At 60.6% G+C, this 15274-nt stretch overlaps 1 protein-coding gene across 1 annotated transcript in view; it reads left to right on the top strand.

Annotated features, from left to right (window-relative positions):
- The first annotated feature begins 8717 nt into the window (after positions 1-8717).
- Positions 8718-15274, top strand: part of OLFM1 (olfactomedin 1) — a 37817-nt gene continuing 31260 nt past the window's right edge. The window contains exon 1 of the mRNA XM_065928051.1: positions 8718-9058. Coding sequence (XP_065784123.1) covers positions 8993-9058 — 66 coding nt within the window. The 5' untranslated portion in view covers positions 8718-8992. The remainder of the gene's footprint in view (positions 9059-15274) is intronic.

Below are 15274 nucleotides of genomic sequence, written 5' to 3'. Positions count from 1 at the left end.
GGAATCCATTCCTGATCATTGTTGAATCGAATTAGAAACCAAGAAATAGTAAGATATCTAGGAAACTCCCAAGCATATGGATAACAACATCCAAGTAATCCATGCTCAGGGAAGAAATACAATGAGAAGTGGAAAACACTTCACACTGAACGATGATGGAAAGACACTTGTGACAGTTTACGGGCTACAGTTAAAGCTGCGCTTTGAGGAAAATGTATGCCTTTAAAGGGCTTGTAACAGACGTGAATAAAGACTGCAGTCAGTGACCTAAGGGTCTACCTCAAACCAAACGAAGAGCAAAATCAACCCAGATAAACAAAAGGGAGGAAAGGCAAAGATAAGGAAAGAAATCAAGGAAACAAGAAACCAACAAAAAATAGGGGCAGTTAATGACCAAACGCTGATTCTCCAAAAAGATCAAACAACTGACAAAACTCTAGTAAGACTAACCCCCTAAAATGAGAAAAAAAAACACAGATCATCAATATCAGGGTTAAAAGAATAGGTGCTATTTCAGATCTTAAAAAGATAAGAAGAAGACAGTATGAGTAACTTAATGCGAATAAATTAAAAAACATTAAAAATTAATGAAAGAATATCATGGGACTCCCCTGGTGGTCCACAGGCTAACACTCCACACCCCCGGTTCCAGGGGCCCAGGTTTGATCCCTGTTGGGGAACTAGACCCCACGTGCCCCAGCTAAGCGTTCACACGCCGCGGTGGTACAACGGAGCCCCACCTGCTGCCAATGAGGCCAGGTGCAGCCAAGTAAACAAACAGAATGAACGAATGTTGCAAAGAAAGGAATGTCATGAGGAAATTTATGCTGACAAATCCAACAGCTTTGGTTAAAAGGACAAATTCCTCCAGAAATACTGCTCACCCAGATTTATACTAGATCAAGGAGAAAATGTGAATATTTCTATGTCATGTTTTAAAGATAGTTTTTTAAAATAAAAACAAACAAACCTTCCCACCAGGAAAATTCCAGGCCCTGAAGGTTTCACTGGTGAATTCTATCAAACTTTCAAAAAGATGTAACATCAAATTTACACTAATCCTTTCAGATAACACAAGAAGAGGGAAAACTTTTCAACTTGCTTTATGAGGCCAGCATAATTCTTAAATAAAAACAGACAACGGCATTGCAAAAAAAAAAAAACAAACAACACCTGTGAACCAATATTTCTCATGATTGTGGACAAGAAAGTCCTTAATAAAATATAAGCAACTCAGGAAATCTAGCAACATTTAACAAGGACAATGCATTACAATTAAGCAGGGTTTATCTCAAAATACAAGGATGGTTTAGCACTCAAAAATCAATCAATGTAATTTACCATATTAACCGAATAAAGAACACTCACAGGATCATTGTGATAGATACAGGAAAAAAGCATTTGACAAAATTAAAGATCCAATCATAACAAAACTCTCAGGGACCTCAGATAGAGCAATACAGGGTGAGTATGTGAAATCTAAGCTAATGTCACACTCAATGGTGGAAAACATTATCCCCGTAAGATTGGGAATGAGGCAAGGATTCCTGCGCTCACGGCCCCTCTGCACCATTTCCCGGAGGGTCTAGTCATTGCTGGTGGAAACAGAAGTCAGCGCCTGCAGATCTGAAAAGAAGCGGTCCAGTCTCTCCGTGGGGGTGGGAGAGTCGCTGGCGCTATCCTCACAGGAGCAGGGACCAGCGGCCCTCACCCTGGGGCTCAGGGTTGGCGGCCCGGCCCCCACGCCTCCAAGCCCGTGCCCCCCAGGCAAGCCCCAGGAGGAAAGGTGACGCTGGTGCCGTGGATCCGTCACTCAGGAGACAGACGGCCCCTGGAAGCCCCTGATGAGCCTCGCGCTGGGGCCGGCACCTCGCAAGCCCCGAAAGCACCCGGTTGTGTCTCAGTTCCCACCACGGTTTCTGGCAGCCCTGCTTTCTTATGAGAAACAAAGGCTTTTGGAAGCGGTCCCAGGGGTCAAGCAGTTAGCTACCCGCTTGGTCTCCACGCGTCGCCATGGCCCAGAGGTTCCCTTGGGGAGATCTTCCCCGAACGGCAGGTCGGGGACTGACTTTCAGACTGTCTCGTTTGCTTGTCGCTGCTGACAAAACGCTAACGGGAGCCCACGGAAGCGGATGTGCCTTATTTCATTTTGCCTTTTCTCTAAACTCCGAGCTTCGCTGGCGTGTTTGCTTCCTTTGCCATCTTTGTTCTCAAATTGCACCCAGGGGAGCCAGACAATCAGGTGCAGCTGCAGATTTGAGAGTGTGTCTGAGTGTGTCTCTACAGACGTGGACGCGGGGCTGAGTGTGGCCCCACGTGGAGGGCGGAGCCGCCGGGGGGCGGGGCAAGCTCTGGATCCTGGGGCCCCGGGTTTGAGGCAGTGACCCCGTTTCCTGCCTGTCTCCCCGCGTGTGAAATGAGGCCACAGCAAGAGGCAGAACACAGCGTGCCGCCCCTTCTGGCCGCGCTCACTGCTGGGCGAGTGGGAGCTCTCAGGCCCCTTGTGTCTCTGAAGGCTCCAGACGCAAGGGTGGAGTCGGGAAGCAGGTCGCCGTGCTCAGAGGGGGTGCAGGGCGGCGCTGACCCGATCCCAGCAGAGCAGCGTGGGGGACGAGAGGGTCGGGGGCTGAGCCGCGCCGGGCAGCTCTGCGGGCCCCTGGGGCCGCGCCTGGCGTCTGCGGACTCGGTTTCCTCACTGAAAAGGCGGAAGGAGCGCGGCTTAAACATCAGTTCAGCTCAGGTCAGTCGCTCAGTCGTGTCTGACTCTGTCACCCCCATGAACTGCAGCACGCCAGGCCTCCCTGTCCATCACCAACTCCCGGAGCTTACCCAAACTCACGTCCATCGAGTCAGTGATGCCATCCAACCATCTCAACCTCATCCCTTCTCCTCCCGCCTTCAATGTTTCCCAGCATCAGGGTCTTTTCCAATGAGTCAGTTCTTCGCATCAGGTGGCCAAAGTATTGGAGTTTCAGCTTCAGCATCAGTCCTTCCAATGAACACCCAGGAATGATACAGACACAGTGAAAATACACTTCAATGCACACAGCCCCAGTGCGGCGAAGCACAGCGGCTTTAACAACTGCACCATCCCCCCCCTTCTCTGACCAGGAGGAAAGCCGGGCGCGGGCTGGGCTACCAGGGTGGAAACCCCTCCACAGGAGCCAGCCAGGCCCGGGCTGGGGAGCTGGGCAGGACGGTCAGGTGAGAAGCAGGGGCAACCCCACAGAGGCAGCGAGCGGCGCGCCCTGGCCTCGGGGAGAGGACCGCCCACCTGGTTTCACACCGGCGCCCTCTGCCTGTCCCGGCGCCCGGTCCCCTCTGACCGCTCTGCTCACAGAGCCCAGGGGACCCCGGGCAGCGCCCCCAGCCTCCGACTCAGCACGCCCCACACCCAGCATCTCCTCCCAGGCCTCTCACCCAGAGTCCCTGACCGCCCTACCCGCTCTCTCCGCATTTCCCCTGCAGGGAAAGCCCAGTTCCCACCCAGAGCCCCGAGCAGCTTCCAAACCACCCTTGACTCCCCAGCCTCACACCCAGCGGTCAGCAGGTCCCGTCCATCCACGCCTCCATCCACACCTTATGCGTCCCCTTCAGTCAAGTCCAGTCATCGCTCATGCGATCCTTCAGCCAGCCCAGGGCAACAGCCTCAGCGAGTCCCACTTCGACCCTGACCCACCTCCATTCTCCATAGCGAGGCAGAGCTCTCCAAATGCACACAGACCCGGTCACCTCCCTTCCCCCAAGCCTGGCCGTCCCATCACGATAACAGATTCTAAAAGCACCGCCGTGGCGGGCACGGTCCTGCCAGCTCCTGCGCCTGCGGTGCATCTCCAGTCCCTGCTCCCTCTGCCCACGCCCGACGTCTCTCCCCTCCCCCAAAGTCACCACGGGATGCTGCCTCCCGCCCCACGGGCTCCTCGGGGGGCTTGCCTGTCTGCCTCCCTCCCAAAGGCCCTCCCCAGAGCCTCCTGCCCCTTACTTAGCCCCAGAGCACCACCACAGGCAATATTTACCCAGCTTTCTATTTCCTTGTTTTCTGTCCCTGCTCTAGGCTGAACGATGACAGTCCAAAAGACATCCACGCCCTAACCATCCCTGCCAACATTACCTCATACGGAAAAGGTGTCTTTGGAACTGGGATCAAGGTAAGGATGTCGCTGTGGGGAGGCCATTCTGGATTACCCGGGTGGCCCTCGATGCAGCCTCAAGTGTCCCCGAAGGAGGGAGCCAGGGGAGATTCGCAGCCACAGTGGGGAAGGGGCGGTGAAGGCGGAGCAGAGAGCGGGAGGATGTGGGCCTCGGACGACGTGGCCACAAGCCAAGGAGCTCAGGCGCCAGACCACCAGCAACTGAAAGCCAGGAAGGACCCTGGAGCCTCCGCAGGGAGGCCGGCATCGCTCCCGGTGAGTTAGTCTGAGCGGCGGGAAGGTGGGGTGGCTCCTGGGAACAGGGGCGACTCTGGGCCTGGGATGCTCGGGGCCACGGAGCTGTGTCAGGGCCGCTGTGGCTAAGCGGCCGGGGAGCTGTCGGGCTGGGAGCCGGGGTTCAGGGAAGAGTCTGCGGGCGTCACAGACATGTGGTCGCTGCCGTGGCCTGGAGGAAGCACCGGCAGAAACCCTCGGGAGGCAGGAAGACGGGGAGAACCGCGGGGAGTGGGCCGCGGGTCCAGAGGGAGGGCGGGCTCCAGGGAGGGGGCACCGCTGACATCTCCACGTGAGATGAAGGCCCTCCTTCAGCAGCTGGGTTTGGCGGCCTGAGCTGGGGGCCAGGAGAGACCGGGAGGAGAGCGTGGACACGGGAGCGGAGAGCCTGTTTCTGTGAAGGGGACCGGGAGGTGCGGCGATGCGGGAGCAGACGGCCGCCCTTCCGGGCGTGCGAATGGCGGGGGCAGGGCGGGCCTGGGGGCAGACCCACCCGGGACAGAGCAGCCCCCGCCCCGGATGTGGACCTCCAGGTGGGAGCCCCACCCTGCGCAGGCGGGGACCACGCCGGTGACGGCAGCTGGGAGGGTCCGAGCTGGGGAGGGGCTGAGGCAGGACCCCTGGGAGCACCGGGCATCCTTGGGGGGAGCTCATGAATTCACGGGAACCATCCAAGCGTCCCGGGAGCTGTTTGGGAGCAGTCAGGATGGGGACAGCTGGGGGCTGAGGGCCGACAGTGGCGCCAAGGATGGTTCCGGAAGCCCAGCCGGGCAGAGGGGAGGGGAGGTGGGAGTGGGGGTCTTAGTGCCCCCGGCTCCTGGATGGTCAGCGGCAGCGTGACCGTCACCTCCCACAGGCCTGGGGCTTCCTGAGAGAAGCTGTATCAGCCCTCGGCACAGCTGGGCGCACCGCAGGGATGAGGAAGGGGTCATCTGCGTGCTCCCCACTTCCACCCTGACACTGCCCCCCTCCAGGACCGGCCACCTCCCCTGCCCAGACGACCTCCCAAGATTAGAAGCAGCGCCCGGTCCGAGGCTGAGCCCATGACCGGTGAGTGCCTGCTGGTGCCTGCAGCCGGAGACCAGCTCCGTCTGGCCGGGCCTGTCATGCAGTGGGTCCTGGTCAACACCTGCGGTCCTTGAGGGCAGTGGGCACCCAGGGGGGCTGAGAAGGGAGGGTGGAGGTCTGCGGGGGGGGGGGGGGCACTGTGCCTGGAAGAAGGGGCAGCGGGCAGCCCACAGCTCGCGTGGGCTGGGCCCTACTTGCTAGGAAATTTGCAGAGAGGATGGGGAGAGGCAGTGCCGTCGCCTAGGCAACCGCTCTGTCACCTTCTAAGGAGCCTGGCGGAGGGAGCAGGAGGCCTGTCTTAAAGGAGCGCGAGGCCCATCGATTGATTTGGCGGCGTCCTGAGGAGTCTCGGCAGGAAGTTGGTTCCTCCGGAGCTCAGGCCCGAGTTCCATCAGGATGGACGGCAGGAGAGGGGGTGCCCGGGATCTGCTGCACCAGCTGAAGGGGCTCAGGGCTGGCACAAAGGGGCAAGAGGCTGCTCCGGCTGCCGGACCCACAGACGGAGCCCCCAGCCTGATTCCACCTGGAGCTGCTGCTCCGGGGGCTTAGCGGTCTGCCAGGCGGAAAGTCACTGGGTGAGAACACTGGAGTCTAAACTGGTCAGCAGAGAGGTGTGGCCACGCCCCGGGCCGTGGCCACCTTGCACCCCAGCTTTGGCCAACCCCAAAGCAGTGGTCGGGAGCAGAGAACAGAGGAAGGGCTGCTGGGGGCACCGGGGTGGGCGCTGGACCAGAACAAGGCCTGACTATAAGGGGACTTGGTTGGCAGGAGTGAATAAGAACATGATAATCCCTGGTGATGCAAACTGAGCCCTGAGATGCAGAGATGCTTCCTTTCTCCAATCACGGGGTTCTTCCAGGAGATCGTAGCTCGTGCCGTAAAGATAAACGAGCTTTTAGTTAGCAACATTTGAGTTTGACTTCATCTTCCCAGCCTCTGTCAGGTTCAAGGACAAGCTAGAATTTCCAGGTTGCAAAGCGCGTGGGGGAGACATCAGCTCTGCTCATCTGTCCTCGGCCTCCAGCCTGTGTGCCTGGCACTTCCTGGGCATTTCCTGCTGCTGCAGCTCCCTCACTGTTCTCAGCTGGCAGGCAGGGACCGCCTCACTGATGCCCCCGCAGAACAGGTGGGCACGGAAGGGTGACTCCCACGGCCAGAAGTCAGATTTGGTTTTAGGGGACAAGACCCAACACCTCTTCCCGGGTCTTCCTCTGCACGCCCAGGAAACCGTCTGCATCACCCCCACCTGGCCCCAACACCGCCTGTTCTGGGCAGCAGGCTTTTGTCTCTCCTGCTACGTTCTTCTTTGTATGTTAACTTCACAAGCAATAAAAATAATGAGTCTGTGTAACTTTTTGAAACAACTTTCTTAAGATAAAATTCACAAACCACACAATTCACCCACTTAGAGTATACAATCCGATGGTTTGGGTATATCACATTATCATTTTGACTGTAAAGATTGAATATAGTAAAATATATTTTCCACTCCAGTATTCTTGCTTAGAGAATTCCATGGACAGAAGAACCTGGTGGGCTACAGTCCATGGAGTCACAAAGAGTCAGACATAAGTGAAGCAACTTAGCACGCATGCATGCCTTGATTTGCAACATCACCTTGCAGACAAAGGTCCGTGTAGTCAATGCTGTGGTTTTTCCAGGAGTCAGATACGGATGTGAGAGTTGGACCATAAATGGGCTGAGCGCTAAGGAATGGATACTTTCAAATTGTGGTGCTGGAGAAGACTCCTAAAGAGTCCTGTGGACTGCAAGATCAAACCAGTCCATCCTAAGGGGAATCAACTGTGAATACTCATGGGAAGGACTGATGCTGAAGCTGAAGCTCCAATACTTTGGCCACCTGATGTGAAGAGTCAACTCACTGGAGAAGACCCTGATGCTGGGAAAGACTGAAGGCAGGAGGAGAAGGGGACGATGGAGGATGAGATGTGAGATAGCATCGCTGACTCAGTGGGCGTGAGTCTGAGCCAACTCGAAAGAGAGTGAAGGACGGGGGGCCTAGCGTGTTGCAGTGCATGGGGTCGCAACAAGGTGGACACGACGGAGTGGCTGCAAGACATTAGCAGCCTTGCTGGGGCCTCCCGCTCTGTGATCCCACGTGGGATACGCCCCCAGGCTCCAGCTTCCCCACCTGCGACGGAAGAGGCCTGGACCACCCCACCCCTTACGCTCTGCATTGCGATTATCAGCTGTTAGATGTTTCCTTCACAGAGTTTACTTTCCGAAGACTAAACACTGAGAAACAGATAAGAGGGAGGTTTCTTAATACCTGTTACCAGCGTAGCTTCTCAGAAAACAGCGGTGCTTAAGGACTTCTCCCCTCAAATGGGGCATACAATGGAGACTGTGGGGTCTAAGGCTTGGATCCGGGCTGGGAATGCCTGCGAAAGGAGAGTGTGGGGCTCACACAGAGAGGGGCAAGGAAGAAAGCGCATCTCCTCACAGCTGGAGGGGCAAGTCCAGGCCTCTGGGTAAGACAGCGGGCCGGGCTCAGGGTCTGGAGGCCCACCGAACTCCCCTAGGCGCCTGGTTCAGCGATGGCATCCTGGGCAGGCAGAGTTGGGTCTGTTTCCACCTGAACACACGTGCACACACCCAGTGCAGACACACATGCCTGTCCACGCCCGCCCCCATGTATGCACATGAACCAGGAACGCAAGGACAGACCCTCACCCAAGAGGCCCACCTGGGCAGAAGCCCCTGCAGGCCACATCTGCTCCCTCTCGGCTCTCTTGCTGGGCACCCCAGAGGACAGAAGGAGACCTGCGAGGAGCACCGGAGACCCGCTTTCCACCTCTGGGTCCATCCCCCTCAGCTCTCCCCCATCACCGCTCCCGGCTCGCAGCCTCAGTTTATCTCACCCAAGCGTGGCCTCCAAGGACACCTCCGGGAGAGGGCCAGCCTTCCCATCCTCGGCCTGCGGCCCTCCCTGCTCTGCGTCCACTCTTTGAGGGCAGGGGGGCCCGGATCCCAGAGGCCAGGGGCCTGGAGCCACGCCGCCCGGCCAGCCAGGATGGAGTTTTCCCTCCCAGTTAAATTTCCCCCGCCTGCTTGATGTCACATCCTGTCCCGGCTTCCCCGCCGCGCCCTCCCCACCCCCGCGCGTGAGCGTGGCGCGGGTCCCCCTGCGCCTCCGCGCCCCCGCCCCTTCCCCGCAAACTTTTGGCACCCGGGCCGCCCAGCCGCGCGCCCGAGCTCCGCGGGCGCGGGGCCGTCAGGAGGAGGGGCCGAGGAGGGGCGGAGGGGCGGCCCGCCCCGCCCGGCGCCCGCGGAGCCGCTCGCCGCGCCGGAGATGCAGAGCGGAGGCTCCGCGCAGCAGACCCCGCGCGCCGCCTGCTCCGGGTGCTGAAGGCGCGGGGACACGGCCGGCCGCCGCCGCGGAGCCCGCAGACCGGGAGCGCGTCCGCGTCCACGCAGCCGCCGGCCGCCGAGCACCCAGGGCTTCGCGCACGCCAGGACGTCGGAGGCGGCCGCGAGACATGCAACCGGCCCGGAAGCTCCTCAGCCTCCTGCTCCTCGTCCTCATGGGCACCGAACTCACCCAAGTACGTGCCGCCAACGCCATTTTCCTCCCTGCGTGCAGGCGCCCGCCCGGCCCGGCCGGCAAAGTCGGGGAGCCGCTCCGCACAGCCCGGCGCCCCCGGCCCGGGCGCGGCCGCGGGCTGGGGAGGGGACCGGCTGCACCTGGGGTGCGGGAAGGCGTGCAGGCTGGCCCCAGGCTGCTGCTCGCCCCCAGGGCCGCCAGCCCCGAGCGCTTCCTCCCGGACGCCCGGCTGCCCACTCCCTGCTGAGAAGTTCAAAGGGCGGCGGAGGGGGCCGTTTGGCGCCCTTTGTCATCCGGGAGGAAGACCGAGCGGGCGGTGGGAGGCGCCGGCGCTCGAGGTGGATGTGACCCAACTCCCGCGCCTGCATCCCTGCCCCTGGCTGCAGTTGCCGCCCTTGGGGCCCCGAGCTGGCGGTGGGCAGGTGCGGGGGAGACCGGGGCAGGCCGCGTGTCTGAGGCTGGGGTGCCTTGCGGTTCCATGTGGAGGTCTGGGGGGAGGCTGTGGCCACATGCGCGGCATGAAGCGAGTGGCGAGCGCGTGTGGGGGCCGCTGGGCATCTCAAGTGGACTCGCCACCCCTGAACAATGTATCAGTAGCGACCCTGCCTCCGGCTGGTATTCTCCATTTTAAAATGCATTTGAGAGCTGGCGGGGCTGGCGCGCCGGGCTGGGGTGTCGCTTTGGCACCAGGGTGTTGGCAAGAGGCTGCCAGCTTCGGGAGCCAGGCCGCTCAGAGTGACATTAAAATGCCCTCTCCACGGCGCCTCTGTGCCACGGTCTGAGCCGGGAGATGCCCTCTGCAGCTGCGAATCCGGGAGGTGGGGGGGGGGGGGTGCTGCCAGGAGCTTGGCCCCAGGCGCCAGCTGCCCCCCGCCCTCCTCTCTTCCCTCCTCCCTCTGCGCCTCCCTCCCTCCCAGAATAAAAGGAAACAAAAGAGAGGAGAGAGGGTGAGAGGTGGAGCACAGGAGAGAAGGCTCTGGAATAAGCCTCCCCTGTGTTCGCCGGGAAGCGCTTGCCGGCTCCCTGACTCTGCAGGAAGTGCGTGCCGCCCCGGCCCCAGCCCGGGAGGGCCTGTCGTCCCACTGCGCTGGGAGACCCTGCTGGTGCCACGCAGGCAATCAGCCGGGCACCCTGGAGAGGGTCCGCCCGTCTCCGGGAGAGTTTTCGTGGCTGCGGGGAAGGCCTGGCCGAGGGGCAGACTCGGGCTCTGTGAGTGGACACTGTATTATTGCACGTGCCCACGCTCACACACGCTCCCACTCCGCACACACGGGCACACACGGCAGAAAGGAGCCAGGAGGCATGTGCCTGATTCAGACCTCTCGGGGAGGAGGGCGGGTCTGGGCGCCCTGGACGTGACCACCCTCGGGCCCTCCAAGCCCTACTGACTCCTCACCTCCAGGCTCCCCGAGTCTGCGTTCCCAGCCTGCCTCCAGAGGTTCACTTCTCGGTCTTTTTAAAGATCCCCTGTTCTTGGAAGAAACTTTTGGTCTAGCTTGGGTTGGAAGCTTTGTCTGGGTGGCGCGAGCCCTCACCCGTCCACACTGTCGGCGCTGGACGTCCGACAGTGCACGCACAGCGGCAGCCAACCATCCCTTCAGGACCCTGGTCAGCTCCCCGAGGCCCCCTGGGCCGGGAATGGAAATGATGTTGTTTTCTTTGAAAGGTTCCTGTTTGCAAAGGGAATTATAGAATCTCTCAAGGGAACGCCTCCCTCTACACAGCCGAGAGGCAGGCCCTACCCTCCCGGCCTGCCTCTGAGTCTGTGCTCTGAGAAACTTCCATCGGAAGCCTAGTATCCCTAATGGTAGTGGGATTTTAGAGTCGAGCCAACTGGCAGAGATGGCTCTAACCAGTCCACGTCTGTGAAGCGGTCAGAGGGTGGGCCACCGGCTCCAGAGATCCCGGCTGCCCTGGTCCCACCCAGGGGGCTCCTCTGGGGTCAGGCCAGGCGCCTCTCCTTTGTCAGACCTCTAAGGCGGGGCCTGGGTTTGGGGGTTACAGGTACAGGGCTGCTGTGAATCTGAGAGCTCCTTGGGGCCACCCCTACCCAAGACCCTTGCTTTCTTGATCCCAAAGGGATCCGACTCTGGGAAGCCACACTGACTGGCGTCAGGAGTGATGGTCCCCCCACGTGTGATGAGTGAATCACCCCTGGGCTTCAGGACAAGGAGGGCAGGGCAGTGGTGACCGGCCTGGGTGGGCTCCATCTCCCCCCACCCTCTTCCTCTCCCGCTTCAAGTAAGCTGCCTCCACAGCCCCACCCTCTGTCCCAAGGCCCTTCCGAAGAACGTGGACACGAGGTTCCAGGGCCGCGGTGTTTGTGGATTAGGGCCTGTCCGAATGGGAACAAGTCAGAACCGTGTGGGTGTCACCTGCGCTTCACGGGCGCTGCTTGAAGGATTCAGGCAGACAGGCGGAGGGCGGGGGGAGCGCACATGGCCGGGCCATCTGTTCTCCCAACAGCGGGCTTACGATGAGCCACTCAAACACCAGCGAGTGATCGATGGCCTACTACGCGCCAGGCTCGTGGGCCCAGATGAACTCTGTCCCCAGACAGAAAGACGCTTGACTGGGTCCCATGCTGTGGTTTTTAGGAAGAGGCTGGCGTCTCCATCTCCTGGAGAAGCACCATCAGAGCTTCCCAGCAGAATGCAGAACTGGACCTGCGTCTTGGCAGAGGCGCCCTGCCCACCCCAGCCCAGCTCACCTTCCCTTGCAAGAAGCATGTGGCCCCCTGTGTGAGATGGCCCGAAAGGGGATGGCAGCTCTTGACAGTGACCCTGGGCCCAGCTGCCCCTCCGCTCCTGGCCTCACCAGGCACTCTGGTGACCTTGAGAAGGGCTCTGAGCTTCAGCCTGAAGGTGCACCCTTTTAAAAGGAAGAGCATGAAGCCTGGTCCCCCCTGCTAACCCCCACTCCGGCCCTGCCCTCCTTTCCCGCCAACGCAGCTCTCAGATACCAGCTGGTCAGGCTCGACTCCAGCACACCTGGGCTGGCGATGCTGAGTCCAGGCCTGGCCGTCTGGCACGCAGGCCATGGTGCTTAGTGGGGGGACTGAGACGCTTCCATGCCGGCTTATTCGAGAGGCCCGAGGACTCTGAGATCGGAGTGGAGGGAGCTGAGAGTGCTTTGGAGAAGGGGCGCCATTTGCACCTGCCGAGCCGGGGCAGGAAGATGGGGAGGAACAGGTGGGCAGGCGGGGGCTGCCCACGGAGGCCACAGCACGCAGGAGGGCCCAGAACCTCGGTGCTCAGCAAAGGGGCGTCGAGGGATTAGCTTTATCTCAGGGGTGAAGTGGATCCCTTTTTCATTCGTCCCCAGGCCGGGCGTGGCCTTTGGAATGACAGACCCCGACCCCGGCCCCTTGGGGTGGGGCTTCCAGCTGTGAGGGAGCACAGGGCCCCCAGACTCTCGGGGCCCCCGGCTTTAGGGAGTGACTGGTGACGCTTGTCCGGAGCCTGGGGAGCTGCGTACAGGTCTCAGCGTCTGATAAGAGGTGTGAGTGGTCCCCCGGGGCTGGGGTGGGGGATGGGTCCGTGAGCCGACAGGCAGGTGTCACAGCGGGGCCGGCCTGGAGCCGACTTCTCAGCACCCTTTCACTTCAAACCTGTTCTCGTCCCCTCAGATTCAGCCAGAGCGGAGACCCCAACCCACCACTCTGAACAAACCAAACAAGAATAAAGCGTCCGTTCAGACAGAAGCATGAGTTGTGTCACCTGCTTGAATCGGAGCCGGGGCTCAGCGTTCCCACTGACGTCCTGTCCGTCCGCCCCGGGCCCTCGCCTCCCCCGGCTCTTTGGTTCACTGGTGCTGGGGTGTTAGTGGTCCAGGGAGCGGACCAGGGTGCTTTCCTCTCTGAAAGCAACGAGCCCCTCGTCCCACCGCCTCCAGCTTCCCTGGTCAAAAGAAAGGTGCTGTTCTGCCTTGGGTTGTATTTACTACCAGAGTTATTGGGCCCTGTAATCAGTATTAACACCCGGTGTAAAGTCATACAAAACTAATTACTGGCTAAACCGAATTAGATGCACGCGACTGCAGGTGGGGCAATGGGGACGGGGCTGGTCCCGGCTCTGGGGGCGCCTCGGACACTCTTCACCCCCAGAGCAGCAGCCTGAGGCCCCTCCCACGGTGGCTCAGATAACGCGGGGTGGGGGGGCAGAAGCTGCACCAGGAGGTGCATGTCTTCACGTTCTCAGATGACTGCACATCAGAAACTTGGCCAGGGACTTAGGCACTAGGGAGGAAACCAACCATGAGGGTTAGTATTTCTGTGTGTCCCCGAGTGTCGGCCCCTCCCCACCGTGGGAGCCTAATCTGGGTCAGATAGAAGCCGCCTCAGCACCCTGGGCTCCTGTCCTCAGTCTCCAGACGAGGAGGCCGAGGCCGGGTGGCGGGTGCTAAGTCACCTGCCCAGTGGCCCAGCGCGGAAGTGACAGACCCCAGATGCAGCCCACGCCTGCCTGGCACCCGAGTTCATGTTCTTGTTGAGAGAGAAACACGAAGAGCTGAGAAATAGCATCGCTAAGAGCCAGTAAGGAAGGGGCCGCCGGGGGCCGTCACGCCAGCTCGCGCGGCCTTTGGAAGAGGGTTTGGCTGGGGCTCTGACTGTGTGGCCCGGCACTCAGCCCGCTCTGGACCTGGAGCGTTGTGAAGGGGGGCCCCCGGGGGTCAGCTGCTCCCTGCCCCTGAGCTGGAGAGAGCCGGCAAGCCCTTCATCCCGGGACGGGGAGTGCGCCTTCAAGGGAGCGCTGGTCATCACCTCAGCTCTCTCCTGCCCATGGGGAGGCTTCACGCAGGCAGCTCTGCACCGCCTGAGTCTGGGAGCATCTGCCCAGGGACTGAGCCCCAGGAAGCAAGAAGTAGGACACGGCCCTTCTAGCCGACGTCCCCTCTGAATCCCCGAGCCGCCCCCCACATCCGGTTACACCGTTTGTTACGTTTGGCACGATCTGTAATTTGGGGGGAGGACAGCACTTCCCCGGTGGCTCACCTGGTAAAGAATCCGCCTGCAATGCGGGAGACCTGGGCTCAATCCCTGGGTTGGGAAGATCCCCTGGAGAAGGGAAAGGCCACCCAGTCCAGTATTCTGGCCTGGAGAATTCCATGGACTGTGTGGTCCATGGGGTCACAGAGTCGGACACGAGTGAGCGACTTTCACTTTTCACTTTCACAGCACGGCCCAGGACGCAGGCTCCTCCTTGCTACCAGGGCCCCCCTTCTGCACCCAGTTACACCCCAGGACAAACGCCTGGTGACAGAGGGCAACGGCAGCGTCGAGAAGACGCGGCCTTCCCCGTCTCCTTGCCCAGGTCTCAGCAGGGGGGGCTTGGCCTGCGTGTTCCTGACGTTCAGGCCACGGCATTTAAAAGCAGACCGCCGGTAAGAGGGGGCTGAGTAAGAAGCATCTCCGCTGAGGGGTGAGGGCAGGGGGGAAGGTGCCAAAGCCCCAGGCTCTGTCTCGGGGGAGCTCTCACCGTGGAGATGCTCGTCTGGGGTGTTCGGTCCACGTAGCGTAGTGAGCACACCCTCCGGGAGCTTAGACCTCCCAGCGCAGACGTCCCCAGGCGCACCCAGCCCTCACGGGGGGCTCTGGGAAGAAGGTCACCCCCACTGGCTTCACGTGACGCTTTGAGGGACTGAAGGTCAAAGAAAGAACAGAGGTGTGACCGTAAACATTACAGATGACCCAACTCTTCGCTCCGCGTGCCGCTTACATTTCTGACAGCACAGCGGGACCCCGAGAAAGGCGCTCTCGGGATTGTGGACACTCGCGCTCCGGGATGGGCGGGCGCGGCCCCGCCCCAGCAGCCCCCGACTCTGGCCTGCGACCCTGCACCCGTGGGGCAAGTGGCACGTGGCCCCTGGGGAGGGGGCACTGGCTGCGTCCCCCGTAAGCAGCTCGAGCGACTTCTCGGGCCAGCTCCACCCGTCAGCAGAGGCCAGATCCGGGCCCCACGGCAGGGACTGTGGTCAGGCTGAGATGCCGGTGCCGGGTGCAGAGCGGAGCGTCTGCTCCCGGGAGTGGCCGCGCGTGGAAGCCTCTGGAATCCGCCTGCACGGAGTCCTCTGCTCCAGGCGAGTGTTACATTCCGGGCTGTTTCCTGCCTTCCCAGCCCAGACCCCAGGGTTGCCTCTCAGACGTCTTCACGACATCACCTTCTAATTCACGCCAGGGTCAGTCACTTACTCGGTAGAAGCCAGACCGCCCTCCACT

Source organism: Muntiacus reevesi, chromosome 3 (genome assembly GCF_963930625.1).
Source record: "Muntiacus reevesi chromosome 3, mMunRee1.1, whole genome shotgun sequence".
Classification (NCBI taxonomy): domain Eukaryota; kingdom Metazoa; phylum Chordata; class Mammalia; order Artiodactyla; family Cervidae; genus Muntiacus; species Muntiacus reevesi.
This window is presented reverse-complemented; position numbering and strand designations above follow the sequence as displayed.